Source organism: Vombatus ursinus, unplaced genomic scaffold, assembly GCF_900497805.2.
Source record: "Vombatus ursinus unplaced genomic scaffold, bare-nosed wombat genome assembly UNPS02008996.1, whole genome shotgun sequence".
Classification (NCBI taxonomy): domain Eukaryota; kingdom Metazoa; phylum Chordata; class Mammalia; order Diprotodontia; family Vombatidae; genus Vombatus; species Vombatus ursinus.
Window position 1 is genome coordinate 9,102,966 of NW_020948774.1, and position 19,367 is coordinate 9,122,332.

Genomic DNA, 19,367 nt, shown 5'->3' on the forward strand with positions numbered 1-19,367 from the left:
ATGTGAATGAAATATGAATATGAAAATTTGAAAAATAGAAATAAAAATGCAAAGTTTTTACACTTGGGATCAAATAGTCAACAAGTACAGGAAGGTGAAGACAGCTGGACAGCAGTTCATCTAAAAAAAAGACATGCAGGTTTTAGTGAGCTGCAGACTCAATGTGTCAGTGGCATGATAAGGTAGACAAAAATCCTTGTGATCATAGGCTGCATCAACGGAAGCCTGGTGTTATGAAACAAATATAGTGCTGATACCTAAACCAGCAAGAGCCAAAACAGAAAGAAAATTATAGAGCAATTTCTCTAATGAATATAAATGCAAAAATTTTAAATAAAATGTTAGCAAAGAGATTATAGCAAATTATCTTGAGGATAATACACTACAACCAGGTAGGATTTATACCAGCAATGCAGGACTAGTTCAATATTAGGAAAATTATCAGCATAACTGACCATACCAACAACAAAACTAACAGAAATCATATGATTATCTCAATAGATGCAGAAAAAGCATTGAAAAGCATTGAAAAAAATTCAACACCCATTCCTATTAAAAACACTAGAGATCATAGGAATATATGGAGTCTTCCTTAAAATGATAAGTAGCATCTATCAAAAACCATCAGCAAGCATTATACGTAATGGGGACAAGCTAGGAAATTTCCAATAAGATGGGAGGTGAAACAAGGTTGTCCATTATCACTACTGTTATTCAATATTGTACTAGAAATGTTAGCTTTAGCAATTAGAGAAGAAAAATAAACTGAAAGAATTAGAATAGGCAAAGAAGAAACAAAGCTATCAGTCTTTGCAGATGATATGATGCTATACTTAGAGAATCTAGAGAATCAAGTAAAAAATTACTTGAAATAATAAACAAATTTAGCAAAGTTCAGGAAATAAAATAAATCCACACAAGTCATCAGCATTTCTGTATACTACTAACAGAACCTAATAGTAAGAGATATAAAGAGAAATTTCATTTAAAGTTACTGTAGACACTATAAAATATTTGGGAGTCAACCTGCCAAAACAAACCCAGAAACTATATGCACACAATTACAAAACACTTTTCACACAAATAAAGTCAGATCTAAATAATTGGAAAAATATCAGTTGCTTATGGGTTGGGCAAGCTAATATAATAAAAATTACAATTCTTCCTAAATTAATTTACCTATTCAGTGCCATACCAATCAAACTACCAAAAATTATTTAATAGAGCCAGAAAAAACAATAACAAAATTCATCTGGAAGAAGAAAAGGTCCAGAATATCAAGGGAACTAATGAAAAGAAATGCAAGGGAAAGTGGCCTAGCTGTAACAGATCTTAAACTGTATTATAAAGCAGCAATTGTCAAAACTACTTGATACTGGCTAAGAAATAGAGTGTGGATCAGTAGAACAGGTAAGGGATGCAAGACACAGCAGTTCATGACCATAGTAATCTACTATTTGATAAATCCAAAGACTCCAGCTTTTGGGATAAAAACTCACTATTCAACAAAAACTGCTGAGAAAACTGGAGAATAGTATGTCAGAAACTGGGTATAGACCAACATTTTACACCCTCTTTCAAGATTAAGTCAAAATGGATACATGATTTAGATATAAAGACTGATACTATAAGCAAACTCGGAGAGCAAGGAATAGTTTAACTATCAGATCTCTGGAGAAGGGAAGAATTTATGACCAAACAAGAGATAGAGAACATTATGAAATGCAAAATGGATAATTTTGATTACATTAAATTGAAAAGTTTTCACACAAAACAAAGCCAATACAACCAAGATTAGGAGGGAAGAAGAAAACTGGGAAAGAATTTTTACAACCAGTGTCTCTGATAAAGGCCTCATTTTTGAAATATATGGAGACCTGAGTCAAATTTATAAGAATACAAGTCATTCCCCAATTGATAAATGGACAAAGGATATGAACAGGCAGTTTTCAGAGGAAGAAATTAAAGCTATCTATAGTCATTTGAAAAAATGCTCTAAATCACTATTGATTAGAGAAATGCAAACCAAAATGACTCTGAGGTGCCACATCACACCTATCAGTTTGTCTAACATGACAAAACAGGAAAAATGATAAATGTTGGTGAAGATGTGGCAAAATTGGAGCACTTGTGCATTGTTGGTGGAGTTGTGAACTGATTCAACCATTCTGGAGAGTAATTTGGAACCACGCCCAAAGGGCTATAAAATTGTGCATACCCTTTGACCCAGCAATACCACTTTCAGATCTGTATCCCAAAGAGATCATAAAAATGGGGAAAGGACCCACATGTAGAAAAATATTTATAGCAGCTCTTTTTGTGGTGGCAAAGAATTGGAAATTGAGGGGATGCCCATCAATTGAGGAATGGCTGAACAAGTTGTGGTATATGAACATAATGGAATACTATTGTGCTATAAGAAATGATGAGCAGGCAGACTTTAGAAAAACCTGGGAAGACTTATATGAACTGATGCTGAGTGAAATGATCAGAACCAGGAGAACATTGTACACAGTAACACCACACTGTGCAATAACCAACTGTGATAGACTTAGGTCTTCTCAGCAATGCAAGAATCTAAGACAACTCCAAAAGACTCATGAAGGAAAATACTATCTACATTCAGAGAAAGAACTATGGAGTTTGAATGCAGATGGAAGCATACTATTTGTTCTCCTTTTCCTTTGTTGCTTTGTTTAATTGCTTCATTCTCATGATTCCTCCTATCAGTTCTAATTGTTCTTTATATCATGACTAATGGGAAAATATGCTTAATGTGAATGTATAACTAGAGCCTATGTCAGATTGCACACCATCTTGGGGAGGGGGAAGGAGAGGGAAGGGGAGAAAATTTAAAACTCAAAATCTTATAGAAGTATATGTTGAAAACTAAGAATAAATAAATTAATTATTTTTAAAGAAAGAGTGAGAAAGAGAGAGAGACAGAGAGAGAGAGAGAGAGAGAGAGAGAATCACAGCATTCAGGAATAGGGAACTGAAAGTTGCCCTGTAATCTTCCCTGGCCATGCTACATCTGGAGCAATGATTCCTGTTTTGGTTTTTCACATTTTACAAAAGGGTATTAGAAGGCTGAATGGAAAGTGTCCAAAAGAGGGTAACCATGGTGGCACAAGGCCTTTCCAAGATCATTCCATAAAGATCAACTATATTTAGCCACAAAAAAGGAAAACTGGGGTTGGGGGTGGGAGATTAAATTATATAGGATTATATCCACTGCAAATCTGTTATTTAATCTGAACTGATCCCTCACTGCAACAAAGCAACTTCTGCTTCTCCCTAAATGATTTTTCTATTTTATTTCCTACAGTGAATATTCTGAGCTCTCAAACCCCTGAAACCACCCCTCCTCCCACCCTTGTAGCACAGGACCTGACTTCTTGCATAACTGAGAAACTAGGGGACATTTCTTATGAGCTTCTTCTTCTCTCCTACTGTCCGCCTCAATACCACTTGATATCATTTCCCTCCCTTTCCATCTACTCCAGTTTCTGATGGCCCTTCTCTTCATCAAATCTAACCCATCTACTTGTACCACTGATTCTATCTCCTCTATTAGATTTTCCCCATGATTCTTTTTTCTAATCTTTAATTTCTTGCTGCTGACAAGTTTTCCCAATTTTAAAAATCAAACAAATAAAAACTCTTCCTTTTATCCCCCATCCACTTAAACCACTGTCCTAAAAGTCTCCTTTTCACAGCAAAACTCCTAGAAAAACATACTCAGGTGCCTCTATTTTTCTCCTCACTGCCTTCTCAACTCCTTGAAACCTAGCTTTCAACTTCGTCACTCAAATAAAAGTTCTCCCTCCAAAGTTATCAATAATCTCTTAATTGTCAAATTTTATGGCCTTTTCTCAATCAATGGAGGCAGTGTGGCGTAATACATAGAGTGCTGCACTTGGAATCCGAAAGGTCTGACTACAAATGTTGCCTCAGATCTTCATCAACTGTGTGATCCTAGCCAAGTCATTTAACCTCAGTTAAAGTTCATCTGTAAAAAAAAAAAAGTTGTGTTGGACTCTAGGAACTTTAAAGTCCATTCCAGATCTAAATCTAAGATTCAAATTCTCATTCTTCTTAACATTTCTGCAGCATGACACTGCTGACCACCATTTCCTCCCTGCATATTTATTCCTCTTAGTTTTACTCCTACTACTCTGCCCACTCCTTTATCTCCTATGCTTGACCATTATTCATAGCCTTCCCCTACTTATGGATGCACCCCCAAGCTAAGTCCTCGGCCCTCTTCTTTTCTATCTCTGTCCCTTTCATGTGACCTCATCAGCTCCCATGGTTCTATATACTAACTTCAAATTTCTCTTCTGAGCCTCAGGCCTGCCATCACCAACCACCTATTGAACATCCCCAACTAGATGTTCCACAGATATCTCAAACTTCCTATGTTCAAAACTGAACTCATTGCCTTTGCTTCCTAAGACCACCTCTCTTCCAAACTTCCCTGTTTCTATTAAGGATACCACCATACTTCTAGGCACTTAGATTTGCAACCTTACAGTCATCCTCAAATCCTCCCTCTTCTTCACCTCACATATTCAATCAATTGCCAAATCTAGTAGATTTTTTACCTGGATAATATCTCTTGCATCTAACTCATTCTCTCCAATTACATGATCACAATCCTAACTTAGGCCCTCATTATCCCTCACATGGACTACTTAAAGAGCTTTCCATTTGGTAACCCAGTCCCAAGTCTTTCCCTTTGATAATTCATCCTCTACAACAAAAAAGCAAAGTGAGATTCATATACTCTCTGGTCAAGATAAATTAGCCTGCTTGTTGATCTTTACATACATCATTTTACGAGGACATTAGATAGGAGTCTAAGTACTTTTGCACAGGCTGCTTCTCCCCCCCTGCCCCCCATGCCTGGAATGTACTCTGTCCTCACCTCTACCTCTTAGAATTTCTAGCTTCCTTCAGAACTCTACCCGGTTGAGCACCCTCTCTTCTGATACTTACCTCTCTAGGCTTTTGTAATACTATTCTCTCCTGATTCTTGTCCTACCTATCTGACTTTTTCTTCCCAGTCTCCTTTGCTAGATCTTCATTTCACATCATGCTGGCTAGCCATGGGTGTCACACAGGGCATGTCCTGGGAACTCTTCTCATCCTTTCTTCTATACTACTCCATCAGCTCTCATGAATTCAGTTATCATCTCTATGCTAATTCTCAAATCCACTTATCTAGCCCTAATTTTTCTGCTTGCCTCCAAATTTTCATCTCTAATTGACTATATGATATCACAAAATGGATGTTCCATAGACATCTTCAACTCAATATGTCCAAAACTGAAATCATTATCTTTCTTTTCAAATCCTCCCCTTTTCCTAACTTCCCTATTATTACTGAGAATGCTCCCATCTTCCCAGTTACCCAAGCTCAAAACCTAGGTGTCATCCTTGATTCCTCACTCTCTCTCACTTTCCATAGCCAATATGTTGCCAAGACTTGCTGATTTTCCCTGTGACATCTCTCAGAGTATGCTTCCTTCTCTCCTCTGACTCTGCCATGACCTTGGTATAAGCCATTATCACTTCAAGCCTTGACTATTGCAATAACTTGCTGGTTGATCTTCCTGCCCCACTCCATTTAAACCTCTACTCAGCTATCAAATTCATATTCCTAAAATGCAGGTTTGACCATGTCACCCCATCCCATCCCCATTCAATAAACTCCAGTGGTTCACTATTCCCATTAGGATCAAATACAAAATTGTTTAACCTTCACAAACCTTCATTATCTGCCCTTCTCCTTCATTTCCAGTCTTGTTATACCTTATACTCCTCCCAATATACTCTGTGAACCAGTGACACTATTCTCTTTGCTGTTCCTTACACAATAAACTCCATCTCCCTACTCCAGGCTTTTCACTAACTGCCCTCCAACCTTCAAATGCTCTCCTCATCTCTGCCTCTCAGCTCTCCTGGCTTCCTTTAAGATAAAATCTTTCTTCCAGATAAAATCTGACCATCTACAGAAAGCCTTTCCTGATTGCCTTAATTCTAGTATCCTCCCTCTGTTGATTATTTCATATTTATCCTACAAATAGTTTGTTTATATATAGTTCTGTAGGTCAACTTGGTGGCACAGTGCTGGCCCTGGAATCAGAAGGACCTGAGTTCAAATCTAGCCTCAGACATTTACTAGCTGTGTGACCCCGGGCAAGTCATTTAACTGTTTGCCTCGGTTCCCCAACTGTAAAATGAGCTTGAGAAGGAAATGGCAAACAGTTCATTCTTTGCTAAGATAACCCAAATGGGGTCACAGAGAGTTGGATGCAACTGAAATGACTCAACAACAATACAATTATTTGTACATTGTCTCCCCCACTGTACCATGAGCTTGTTCGAGGCAAGGAATATGTTTTGCCTGTCTTTTTACTTGACTCCAATGCCCCTTCCTATATGAGGCTTTTCCTGATCATTTCAGTTGCTAGTGCCTCAATTTAAATTTTTTACACACACACACACACACACACACACACACGTGTGTGTATGTGTGTACATTGGCAAACATAAAATACAGAAAAATATATACACACACTTACTGTGCACATGTTTTCTCCCCAAGTAGTATGTAAGCTCCATGAAAAAAGTAACTATTTCATTTTTTTCTTTGTATCTTCAGTACCTAGTACAGTGCCTGGCACATAGCAAATTGTTGTTGTTAATTAAATGTGCATTGCTTGGCCCAAGAAAGTAGAATTAGAAAGAATACACAAAATTGAAATGAGGGAGATTTTGATGTGATGAAACAAACATTTTCACCAAATCAGTTATCTAAAAGTGAAATGGATTAGTTTTGGAAACAGTTCCTTCTTGCTGAAGATCTTCAAGAAAAGCTTGGATAACAAATTTGGGGGCTCTAGGCAGAGTGACACCATTGTGTCAGGGTGAGTTCTGTAGTCACCATTTCCCAGACTGCTTTCATCCTCCTATTTAATTCTGAGTTTAGTTCATTAACGATTTGCACTGTCATTTTAGATATGTGAACTGATGGACTAACTCTACATGTTGCCCATCCAACTCTACATTATGATATCATTCTTCATCTGCTTCATTTTTCCTGTGTGATAGTGAGGCCAAATTCTTTTGAGTAATTACAGACCTTACTTAGGATGTTCTGTAGTGTTCCAAGGCTTGATAAAATCAGTGCTTCATCTGCGAAAAAGGAACATCTGGAGGACCTCACAATCTGCAGGGCGGCTCTGTTTCATTTGTTCTCTGTGATGGACATCCTCCATAACAGTGGCAAACACATTTGATGAACTTGTGTCTCCCTGCTTTATCCTTTATTTGACATTATTCTGTAATATTTACCAAGATATCTTTTATAACCTCAACATGTGCTTGGGTTGTGGGCGGGGGGAGGGAAAGGGAGGAGAAACAGGCTTTAAGGCTCTAGTATCAAATATTTGTTAATCATACTAAGACCTAGTATTCTCTGCTCCCTTCAGGCAATTGGATGAGTTTAATAATGTGCTTTTCTCAAGACTATGGATTGTGAAAGTATCCTTGTTCCATTTTTATACTGTCCTTAAAGATTTAGTCTTTCGGATATCAATCCTTCAATCCCTCCAGCTCATGTTCAGTTGGGACCTCCTCTGTGTATACTTGGTCTATATATTGTTCCTCCTTTCTTTCCTTCTTTTGTTTTCTTGAATATCATTTCTACTTCCTTATGCAGCAATGTAAGACTTCAAAAATGGTGGCCCTACAGCTAGTGAAGAAAAAAGCAGTTTCTTGTAAAATAAACCCTGAGATCTATATATTTCTTGTTCTCCCAGTTTCATCTTTAAATGCTTTGGGGGGAAATATGGTTAATTTAGTCTCTTGTTAAGTTTTATGTAAATCTTTTTTCATTCCATCACTTTACCCCTTGATTTATCTCTTTGATAATAGTGACCATGACCTCTTTTCCATTCCTTGCCCAGGATACTACATTGAAGAGGTTTCATTGGCTATCCCCCATGCCTGGAATGCTCTCCCTCCTCATCTCTGCCTCCTAGATTCACCGGCTTCCTTTAAGTCTCAGCTAAAGCTCTACTTGCTTCAAGGAACTTTTCCTAGTCCTCCTTAACTCCCGATGTATCCCTTTTATATCTTATTTATACATAGTTGTTTGTATGGTGTCTCCCCCATTAGATTGCGAGCTCCTGGAAAGCAGACACTGTTTCTTGCCTTTCTTTGTGTCCCTGGCACTTCCTTGCAAATGCTTTACATGGTTAGACTTTAGCAGGAAAACAGCAGTAGTCCACAGTATTGCTGTGCTATAAGAAATGATGTATGTGATGAATATAGAGAAGCGTGGAAAAGATCTACATGAATTGATTCAGAATGAATCACAGCCAAGAAAACTATTGTTTTATATTTATTTATTCTGTATATTTACAGAATAACTACAACAATGTAAATGGAAATAAAAACTACACACACACAAATACAATCAAAAGTGAATGCAGCAAAAATATAATGCTCAAAAATAGGACTAAAGTGAAGAGAGAAAACACCCCCAACCCACCCTTTTGTGGAAGTGGGAAGTCCACAGTTGTTACATGTTACACATGTTTTAGGACCCTTTTAATATATTGTTCAGTTATGCTTATTTTATTTTCTCTTCTTTTTCTTCCTTTTCATCTTTAAAAAATATTTTGTTACATGAGATGGCTCTCTGGGAGAGGGAGAGGTAGGGATATTGGGGAAAACTATGATGGTGTAAAAAGTGAAAGAAATAAAAAACTTATTTAAAAAATTAAAAAGACATCAATAAAATTGTTTTGTTATTGTTGTTTTAAGAAAAGATATTCATGAGATTTAGGCATGAGGATTCTAGGTAGTGTACAAGACTTTGGATTCTTTAATTTCTTGATCCTGAGTCAAATTTTCACATTCCTTCCCAGTGCCTATTGTGGTATTCAAATCCACCAATTATTAAAACTGACTTAATTTGAAGTGACATATCAGTGGGCTTTTTGGTAGCATTTTTCCACTTCTTTATATTATTGAATAGACGTTATTGGCATATAAACTGCAATTTATCTTTAAGATGATCTTTTTTGCTTATGCTCATTATAAACCATGACCAAACGTCTATCAAAATATGTCTTGCTTTGTTTTGATGCATGATATCAAACCTGTCAAGCCTGTATTGATGGCTGCACTTTTGCTTCAAAAAAGTTATGTGCTTTTTTTTTTAAACCAAGCTGTTAATTCTCTTTTCACATCTTTTTTTCCATAGCTCTCATTTGGTATTTAAAATTATTTTTTTTTAGTTCTTTTAAGTCTTTCTTTAACTCTTTCTGGAATTCTTTTTGTGTCTGTGTCCAATCTGAATTGTTCTCTGAAATCTTGTTTATAGATGTTTTTAAGTCATTGTCTTCATCACTAGAGTAGTTCTTCATGTTTAGGTCCTTTTTTTGCTCATTTTTCTAATTTCTTTAATTTGGACTCTATGTTAGTGTTGGACTCTACTCACCTCTAGGGGGGGATATCTGGTCTTAGCTTTTGTTCTTCTATGTCTTTCACAGATCAGCGCGGGGGACTGAATGTTTTCAAGGCTTCCAAAGTGGTATGACCTGGGGAAAGGCCGTTCACTGACCTCTTGGTCTGAGCTCTACAAGTTGGGTCTGTTGGGTATAGTTGAATTATACTAGACAGCTGCTGGACTCAGCGTTAGCCCACTGGGAGGCTTTCCAGATTCAGAGCAACTCAACTCCGTTTTAGTCTTGGTCTCCTGCCCTGATTATTCCATTGCAGATTTATGTACTAAGCTAAAAATTAGAACTGAGTTACTTCTCTTCTCCGGAGCTCAGAGCCATACTTCTATGTTTCTGGAATTTTTTTTGTTTTTTTTTTTTTTTTGGTGCTCTGTACTCAACTAAGGCCCCACTTGCTTGTAATCACTCCTTGATGCCCTGGGTCTATGACCTAGAAGTGAGTAATGGGTGACAGAGCTACCAGATAGCACTCAGTTTTGATCCCAGTGTCAGTTCAAGGATTCCCACAAGAGAACCCACTCTTTCTGTCCCAGAGTTCTGTCTCCCTTTCCATACTTGGGCACTAGAATGCTTCTAATCCCTGCCACTGCTGACACTGCACTGTGCTTCTCTTAAGTCTCAGTCCCAATGTCAGTAGAATTTTCTGTCTGTCTTCTTAAACTGTTCTGGGCTAGAAAAATGACTCGCTGTGACTTTTCCTTGGCTTTCCCTTTCAAAATTCAGTCTAGCATATTTTCTAGGTTATTGTAGAGGAGTTATGCTAGGGAGCTAAGGCAAAAATGCTTCCTTTCACTTAGATCTTGATTCCATCACTAAGGAAATCTTTTGTATCACCTTTCCTTTAGTTGTAACTTCCTAATACCTTTTGGTTTCTTTTTTAGTGAGAATATCAATATTGACATGATTCAGTGCCTCCAGTTGTATTCAGTAGTCATAATATCTGAAAGAAATTACTTTGTTCTTTTCTTAGTTAGTGTCTGGACAACACTGAATAAGCCAGGAACAAAGACTATACCTCACAGTCCTCTCAATTCCACAACTGTTCTTTATCCCAAGGGATCTAAAGATTCAACACACCTAAGTACAACTCAACTTGCACACAGACAAATAAATTACAGAGATGGCATATTCTATGTGTCTTGGACCACAGAGCACATTATGTGATAGGCTGTACTTCAAATCTCATGTATACTTATGTTGGAAAGTAGGCATCACTCTCCAGGAAATCACAAATGACTTACGTTTGCAACTCCTTTCTTGTCAGTCTTGCCCCCTCTCTCCCTCAACCTCCATCATTTTTTTTTTCCTTTATGAGTTCTTTTAGACAATTTGACATTCACCAGGTACTCTGGCACCAGGCCTCTTAGGGCATTTCTCATTAGTCTGGTTCCACCAGAACCTTAAAACTATCAGAGTTGCCTTTCCCACTATATCAACAGCTAAAATCCTTTAGGGCTTATTAGGACCATAAGACTATGCTCAGTCTTTACTCCCTATCTGTGGCCATTACTTTATGCCTAGACTAGGTCAGCCATATCTGAGAATTCTGGCAAGTCTCTGTTTCAATTTCAGATGCTGGAACTGACTATTTGGAGCTCTCTAATGAGGGACTGAAATTGACACCTAACTGTGACCTGCTTCCTGTTGCTAGGTGATGGCAACTAGACAGTACCTGTCGCAGGCTGAAAGTTCCTCTGAGTGCCAGGGCTTGATGGGGTCCGAGGAGAACCGTTGGGCCGCTCCCATGTAGTCTCTAGTCAAAGAGAATAGCATTGTGAGTGTCAAAGGACAGAACAAGAGATAGCAAATTAAAGAAGGATGAAGCCAAAAGGGAGATCTTTGGTGGCTTAACAGGGAAGGGTCTTTTTTTTTCTTTGTCCAGAAAACCAAGGGGCATGACAGGATTCTCCCCATTTGTCCCTCCCCCATGTTCATAGCCAGAGTCTCAAGGAAGGGAAAGACCTGCTTATTTGTGGGCCAGAAGTCTAGGATTCATAGGCAATATTGTGGCAGAGATGGAGTTACCTACTATAGGCTTGGAATTTCCAAATTGAACCCTCTTTTTAAAAAAAAAAATTAAAAAGGAAAAGAAAACAATTTTTTTTACCGAAGTCCCAGAAAGCTTATTGCAAAGACAAGCTACCCTCTCTCATCCCTTAATCGAACATACCCAGTGAATACCAACTAAAATTTTGTTTGAAGTGTTTCACTGGTTCCCATGAAAATGCTGACATTTACAAGCCTCCTGGGAGAAACAGGGCTCTTAGAAAAAAAAAAATCTTCATCAAGGAGAAACCACAGTGTGGCCCTTGAGATATTACCTCCCATCCAGCATACATCAACTGCCATTAGGATAGAAAGAAGATCCTACTCTCTGAGTTAGTATTACTGCTGGGAATATTTATTGTATTTCTACACTGGAAGTCCCCAAAACTTTTGGGAAAAGATGTTACTTTTCATATTTCCTAAGCTTTGTGATCACTTAACCTGAGGCTTAGGAAAACGAAATTATAAAAGTCCTAATAGATTGAAGAAAGCAAGTCTCAGCTTTATTCCTGTTCCACTTCAAAATCTTGGCAAATGGTGGAAGGATAACAAATTTAGAATGATAAGACTCTTTATCCGCCCTCCTCATTTTACAGAAGAGAAAATTGAGGCCCACATGGGGAAAGTGACTTGGCCAGGGTCATAACAGATAGTAAAGTAGGAAGAGCTAGCCTTTGAACTTATTTTCTGATTCCAAATTCTCTTTTCCCACTACTGTTTCTCCTGGTGACTTCATCAGTCTGTGGATTCAATGATCAACTCTATGCTGATGATTCTCAAATAGACTTAGCCCTACTTTTTTATTTTATTTTATTAATTTATTTCAATTTATCAATAATCACTTCCAGATGCTTTTGAGTTTAAAATTTTTCTACCCCTTCCTGCCTACCACCCTCTCCAAAATGGAGCACAATCTGTTATAGGCTATATATTTACATACCTATTAAACATATTTTCACATTAGTGACATTGTAAGTAAAAGTTAAAACCAATAACAGTAACCATCAGAAAGAGGAAACAAAACTCAACAGAAGAGAAAAAAAATAGCAATTCAACTTCCATAGTTCTTTCTTTGGATATGGATAGCATTTCCCATCCCAAGGCCTCAGGAGATGTCTTAGATCCTTGTATCGCTGGGAAGGGTTAAGTTTATCACTATTAGTCATCCCACAACGTGGCTATTATTATGTACTACATTCTCTTGGTTCTGCTCACTTCACTCAACATCAGACCATACAAGTCTTTCCAGATTTTTGTGAAGTCAGCCTGTTCATCATTTCTTATAGCACAATAGTATTCCATTACATTCATATACCACAAATTGCCCAGCCATTTTCTAATTGATTTCCAATTTTTTGCCACCACAAAAAGAGCTGCTATGAATATTTTTGTACATGTGGGTCCTTTTCCCTCTTGTATGATCTCTTTGGGATATAGCCCTAGAAGTGCTATTGCTGGGTCAAAGGGTATGTACATTTTTATAGCTCTTTGTCAGCCTTACTTTCTCAGTTGGCCCACAGACTTGAATCTCCTAATGCCAACTGGATGTCTCACAGACATCTCCAAATCAACATGTCCAAAACTCATTATCTTTCTTCACAAACTCTCTCCCCTTTATAACTTCCTTATTATTAGAATACTGCCATTTCCCCAGTCTCCTAGGCTCAAAACCTAGGTGTCATCCTTGATTCCTCACTCTCACCCCCCATAGCCAATCTGTTGAGATGTCTTGTTGATTTTATCTTCATAATATCTCTCACAGTATGTCTGTTTCTCTCCTCTGACATTGTCAGCATCTTGGTACAGTACTTCATTACCTCATGCCTAGATTATTGGAATAGCCTGTTGATTGGTCTCCCTGCCACAAGTCTCTCCCCACTATACTCAGCTGTCAAAGGGATCTTCCTAAAGTGCAGATCTAACCATGCCTCTATCCCCTTTCAGTAAGCTCTATTTGCTCCCTATCACCTACAGGATCAAATATAAAAACTTCTACTTGACATTCAAACCCCTTCATAACTTGTCTTCATTTCCAGTCTTCTTACATCCACCCACTCATCCACCCCAGTACTCTTCAATACAGAGACACTGGCCTCCCTTGCTTATAAGAAATCTGATTCCAATTATTTTCACTAGCTGTCTCCCATGCCTGGAATGCTCTCTCTCCTCATTTCCACTTCTTGGCTTTCTTGGTTTCTTTTGAATTGCAGATAAAAATTTCACCTTCCACGTGGAAGCCTTTCCTGATCTTCTTTTAATGTTAGTGTTTTCTCTCTGTTGATTATTTCAGATTTGTTCTGTATATCAGTCAATAAACATTGTACATAGCTTGTTTATATGTAGTTGTTTGTATGTTGTTGATCCTATTTGATTATGAGCTCTTTGAGGGTAGGGGCTGTCTTTTACCTTTCTTTGTATTCCCAGAGCTTAGCACGGTGTCTGGAACACAGTAGGCACTTAATGAATGACTGACCATGCTTGAGATGGTAATATACTTGGAGATCTACTATGTTAAAAAGCTGCTTCTGTCTAAGCATCACCCATCTCTGCTCAAACTTCAACTTAGGATGTAATAAGGAATATTTTAAAAAAAAAACACTAGATGGTACAGTAGTGGATAGAGTATTGGATCTGGAGTCCCGAAGACCTGAGTTCAGATCCTGCCTCAGATACTCCCAGCTATGTGACAATATCACACAAGTAACTTAACCTCTTTCAAGCTCAGATTCCTCATCTGTGAAAATAGAGATAATAGTAACTACACTTCAAAGGGCTGTTGTGAGGATTAAAAGAAATAACATAATATTAAGAACTTTGCCAAAGTACTATAAATGTTAGTATCATTAAAATGGAAATCAAGACCTGTGTAGCTAGTAACTATTACCCCACGTCACAACTTCTGGGATGAAGGATCTATCTAGTGCCATAGGAAGACTCTAAGTATCCCATTTTCTCTTCTGGTCACAGCTATACCACAGTAATATAAAACAAGTCTGTATCATAAATTGAGGGCCAGAATTTACCTTAGTAGGCTGATAATCTCCCTGAATGCAGCTGTACTATGAAGTTAGGAAAGCAACCCACCTGGGTTTTATCATTAGCAGCAAAAAGGCCAGTCAGATATCTTCCAGTTGACCACACCACCCACACAATAGGAATCAAGGCCAGTGTGAAGTCAGAAATGTGTCTTGGCCTTGGTAATATCAGACTAGGTGAGGTCCATCGAAAATACTAACTTCAGCAGTATTTAGGGCAGCATTTGAGTCCTTGGTCAGCTTAGATGTTGGCAAAGGTCTCAATTCATGAAAAAACATTTTCCTGACCTGGAACCCTAGAAGTACAGGTTAAAATTAAAGCAAAAGGATTGAGACAGACTTGCCAAATAGCAGCCCCTCCCACTCCCCTCCCCTCACCCCCACACCCAGTTTACATGGAAACACATTTTTCTGGAATGACAACTTCAACTCAATCTTTGGCTGCACCCACTGAAAGCAAAGGAGCCAAGCACACCCTAAAAAGGAGAGCTATGCACAGCCATGAGATCAGAGGGGACCATCACTCTGGCCATCACCACAGCAGCCCAGAAACTAATCTTTTTTTCCTTTGATGGCTCCATAACCTACCCAGGTCCTTTCCAAGACTATGAAGGGAGAGAAGCAACACATCTGGATTATATTCTTAGCAGCAACAAATCCTTTAAGTAGCCATTTTATTTACAGGTTGAAGGTTAATGACCCAGTTAAGGAGCTATTTTGTTAAGGAACTACTTTGGAGTAGTTCATCTGAATTTCAAAGAAAGGGACAAATCAGTGAAACCTTACTCCAGAGCTGGTATCCTAGGAGAACTGCAGGACAACAGAAGAACAGTTTATCTTGAAATATTCATCTGAGAATGAAGATAATTTCCCCTTTTCTTTTAATTTGTCCTTTTCAGTTCAGCTATATACCCCCTTCAGCCTACCCAGTGTCTGTGTCAGCTGGTCTGTCTCTCTCCAGGCATTCTGCTGTTTTCCCTCCCTCTGTATTTCTCATACCTCTGCAGTGTGTCGAGGCTGGTATTTCAGGTTCTTCTTGGCATGGTTCAACCCTATCAGTAGCACAGTCCCTGTCTTTCTTGATTCTGTTACAGAAGTTGTTGGCTCACCCAACAGCTTGTCCCACCCCCTTCTTGGATATAGTTTCTCTGAGTCCTGTGAGGGTAGTCCAGGTCCCAGGCAAATTGCTGGAATGCAAATGTCTTCTCTCACAAGTCTTTGGGAGTAGTTGCAAAATATAGCTGCTAATTTATCTTCATATGTGGTTGTTTTAGTTTTTTACATTTTATATTTACATTTACAGTTTTCTAATTATTCTGTGTCCACCACCAGGCAATAAATGTTTCAATGGCATGGATAATATCCTTTTTCGAACAAAATATAGTGGGGGGTTTTTTGTTTGTTTGTTTGTTTGTTTTAGGCAATTGGGGTTAAGTGACTTGCCCAGAGTCACACAGCTAGTGAGTGTCAAGTGTTTGGTCTAAGGCCAGATTTGAACTCAGGTCCTTCTGACTTCAGGGCCTGTGCTCTATCCATTGTGCCACCTAGCTGCCCCATAATATAGTGTTAATAATATTGAAGGCAGTTAGGTGGCTTAATGGATAGTGTGCTGAACCTGGAGTCAAGAAGATCTGAGTTCAAATCTGACCTCAGTCACTTATTAGCTATGTGACCCTGGCAAGTCCCTTAGCCTCTCTTTGTCTTAATCCACTGGAGAAGGAAATGGCAAACCACTCCAGTATCTTTACCAAGAAAACCCCATGGACGGCATTGGTGTAAACCACCACCACCACTACCACAAGGAATATTGACCTGGCGATCTGAAAACGTTGGTGTTAGCTCCTGCTCTACCCTAACCAGGCGTATGATCTTTTTTCTAGACTATTTCTTCATCTGCCAACTAGGAGTGTGTGGCAGTGAATAATTGTTCTTTTGTAACCACCCCTTGCATGTGTGCTATACAATGTGGGAATGAGCCTACATTTTATGGAGAACTTTAAGATTTTCAAAGAGTTTTGTGTGTGCTATCTCATTTGATACAATAACTTTGTGAGGTGGGTGACATGTTTTGTTTGATTATACCTATAATTTCATTGGTGTGGGCAATTCCTCAGAAAGTTACGTGACAAATATCCCTAATTAACTATCAGAGGAAAAAGCAGGAACTAGGAGTCAGGATATATATGAAGAAATAATTCCTGAGGTAAGGGTCTTGCCTAGATTAACGTAAGTAGTAAGTAGTGGAATAAGACTTAAACTGGGTCCAATGACTTCAAATCCAGTACTTTTGAATCCTAAAATACTGCCTATACCAGGAAAACAAGAAGTTATCTTTTCCTAAAATAACTGTAAATACCACAAAATGACTAAATAATAACAATTATTCTAAGTAATACCTCTTTCTTTACCTTCAGCCAGTTCCTAAAACCTGCTAGCCTTAAAGAAATTCACTAGTAATTAATTCCATTTTCAAAACAGCTTTAACAGCATAGAAATAAATCCCATTATCACAAAGCCTGATAAAATTTAATTAATTACTTTGAACTTGATAAAGGAAGCAGAAAAAAATTAATTAGCATTCTCAGAAAGTAAGTAATGAAGAATATCTTATGACATCTCTAGCTCTGATGCAAATTAACTTGGTGGGCTCTAAATGATGTGAACTTGAACCTGAACCTTCCACAATATCTACTTTTTTGCTTTCCTCCTCTTCTAAAGATACAAAAAAAAAATGATAACTTATATAGTTTACCACATGGTTTTTTAGATATCTTATCCCAGCTCTTCTGTTTGCTACTTGTGTGACTTAAGGAAAGTAATTCAAATTTGACAGGCCTCGATTTCTTTGTAAAATAGGGGAGAAGATGGGGAGCTGGGCTAGATGACCTCTGGGGTCCCTTCCAGTTCTAAATGTATGATCCTATGATCTAATTTAATGTACAAAATCCTGTGAGATGAGGAAGAGAAGTATTATCCCTCCCAATGTACAGATGAAAAAAATGAGGACTGACTTGCTAGTGGAAGAACCTAAACCCCCAGATACAGATACTAACATAAAGATAATAATAGTAGTTTTTTAAATTGATTTTCTAGGGTTCTCCAAGTATACCATCATATCATCTGCAAGGAGTGATAGCTTTGTTTCTGCACGGCCTATTCTAATTCCTTCAATTTCTTTTTCTTCTCTTACTGCTAATGCTAACATTGTATACAGTAACAGCAACATTGTGCGATGACCAACTTTGATAGACTTAGCTCTTATCAGCAATGCAATGATCTAAGACAATCCCAAAAGTCTCATGATGGAAAATGCTATCCACGTCCACAGAAAGAACAATGGAGTTTGAACGCAGATTGAAGCATGCTATTTTCTCTTTTTTTGTTCTTTCTTGTAGTTTTTCCCTTTTGTTCTGACTCTTCTTTCAAAACATGACTAATGTGGAAATATAGTCAATATGATTGTACACGTATAGCCTATATCAGATTGCTGGCCGTCTTGGGGGGGAGGGAGAAAAAATTTTGGAACTGAAAATCTTATAAAAAATGAATGTTTTGAAAACTATATTTACGTGTACTTGGAAAAAATAAAATACTATTAAGTGGGAAAAAAGGTAATGAAAATAGCTCACATTTATTTATTACTTTGAATTATGCAAAGCATTCTTCTGGAAAAAAAAACCAATCTGTGCTATTATTAGTAAGGCAAGTAATATTACCACCATTTTATAGATTAGGAAACAAGAATCTTAGAAAATGAAAATGATGTGCTCTAGGAAACAGCTAGGCTGCAGATAAACAAACAGAATCCCTTAGTTTCGTGATATGGATTTCAAGAGGGAAACCTAGGGTTTATTGAGTATAAGTCCTGTCTCTGACATATACTACCTGTGTGACCCCAAGATATGTCTCAGTGTCATAAGAAATTATCTTATAGATTAGAGAAAGAAACGTCCCTCCCACAATCTAAAGATTTTTAAACAGTTGACTTAACATCCCTGGGCCTCAATTTCATTATCTGTAAAATGAGAGGGGATTAAATTTGATAACCCCTGAAGTCTTGTCCAGCCCTGGGCCTATGATCCTATGATTAGAACAAATAATAATGATGATAAAAGTAGCCAAGATAAGGATATAGCTACATGAAATCCAATGGCCTGGAACACAACAACTATTTATTTGATAAACGAAAATGTTATAAAATATCTTTGCTGCTTTTTTCAGGAAATGGTTGTTTCTTCCAAACCCCCTTTTTAACTTTTTAGAATTATGGAGCATCATATTGGGTTAGTGGTAAAAAAAAAAAAAATCACACACACACACACACACACAAAGCACAAAATTACTAAAAATGTGAGCTAGTATTGTTATTCACGGCAATCACTATCATGATAAGATTCATTAAGCTATAGGCCACTTTAGTATTTCTGAGATACGGGTGCTTCAATTAGTTAATAAGAGAAGGACTTTCATCATTTTGCTCTGTGTATAAAAAGGCTGAAGGTGTTTACCAGAGAGCTGGCCCCCTTTTTGCATTTGCTTGGCATTGCTTGTGGAAGCAGGGCTTTGCCATCTCCAGGTAACGTAACCTAAAATGGAGACACTGAGTTTCTCTATCATGTGGGTTGGATAAGCCTTTTCCATCAGCTGCAATAGGGGAGCAGGGGATTTCATAAGATAGTCCCTATTTTTTTCTTCCATGGTGTCCAGGGAACATGAAGGTCATTCATTCATGGCATGGACACCATGA

The 19,367-nt window shown here is 37.9% G+C and overlaps 1 protein-coding gene across 4 annotated transcripts in view; it reads right to left on the reverse strand.

Annotated features, from left to right (window-relative positions):
- Positions 1–19,367, reverse strand: part of GAS7 (growth arrest specific 7) — a 282,466-nt gene that overhangs the window by 84,901 nt on the left and 178,198 nt on the right. For all 4 annotated transcript variants that reach the window (XM_027850132.1, XM_027850135.1, XM_027850134.1 and 1 more), the window contains exon 3: positions 11,212–11,292. In XM_027850132.1, coding sequence (XP_027705933.1) covers positions 11,212–11,292 — 81 coding nt within the window. The remainder of the gene's footprint in view (positions 1–11,211; positions 11,293–19,367) is intronic.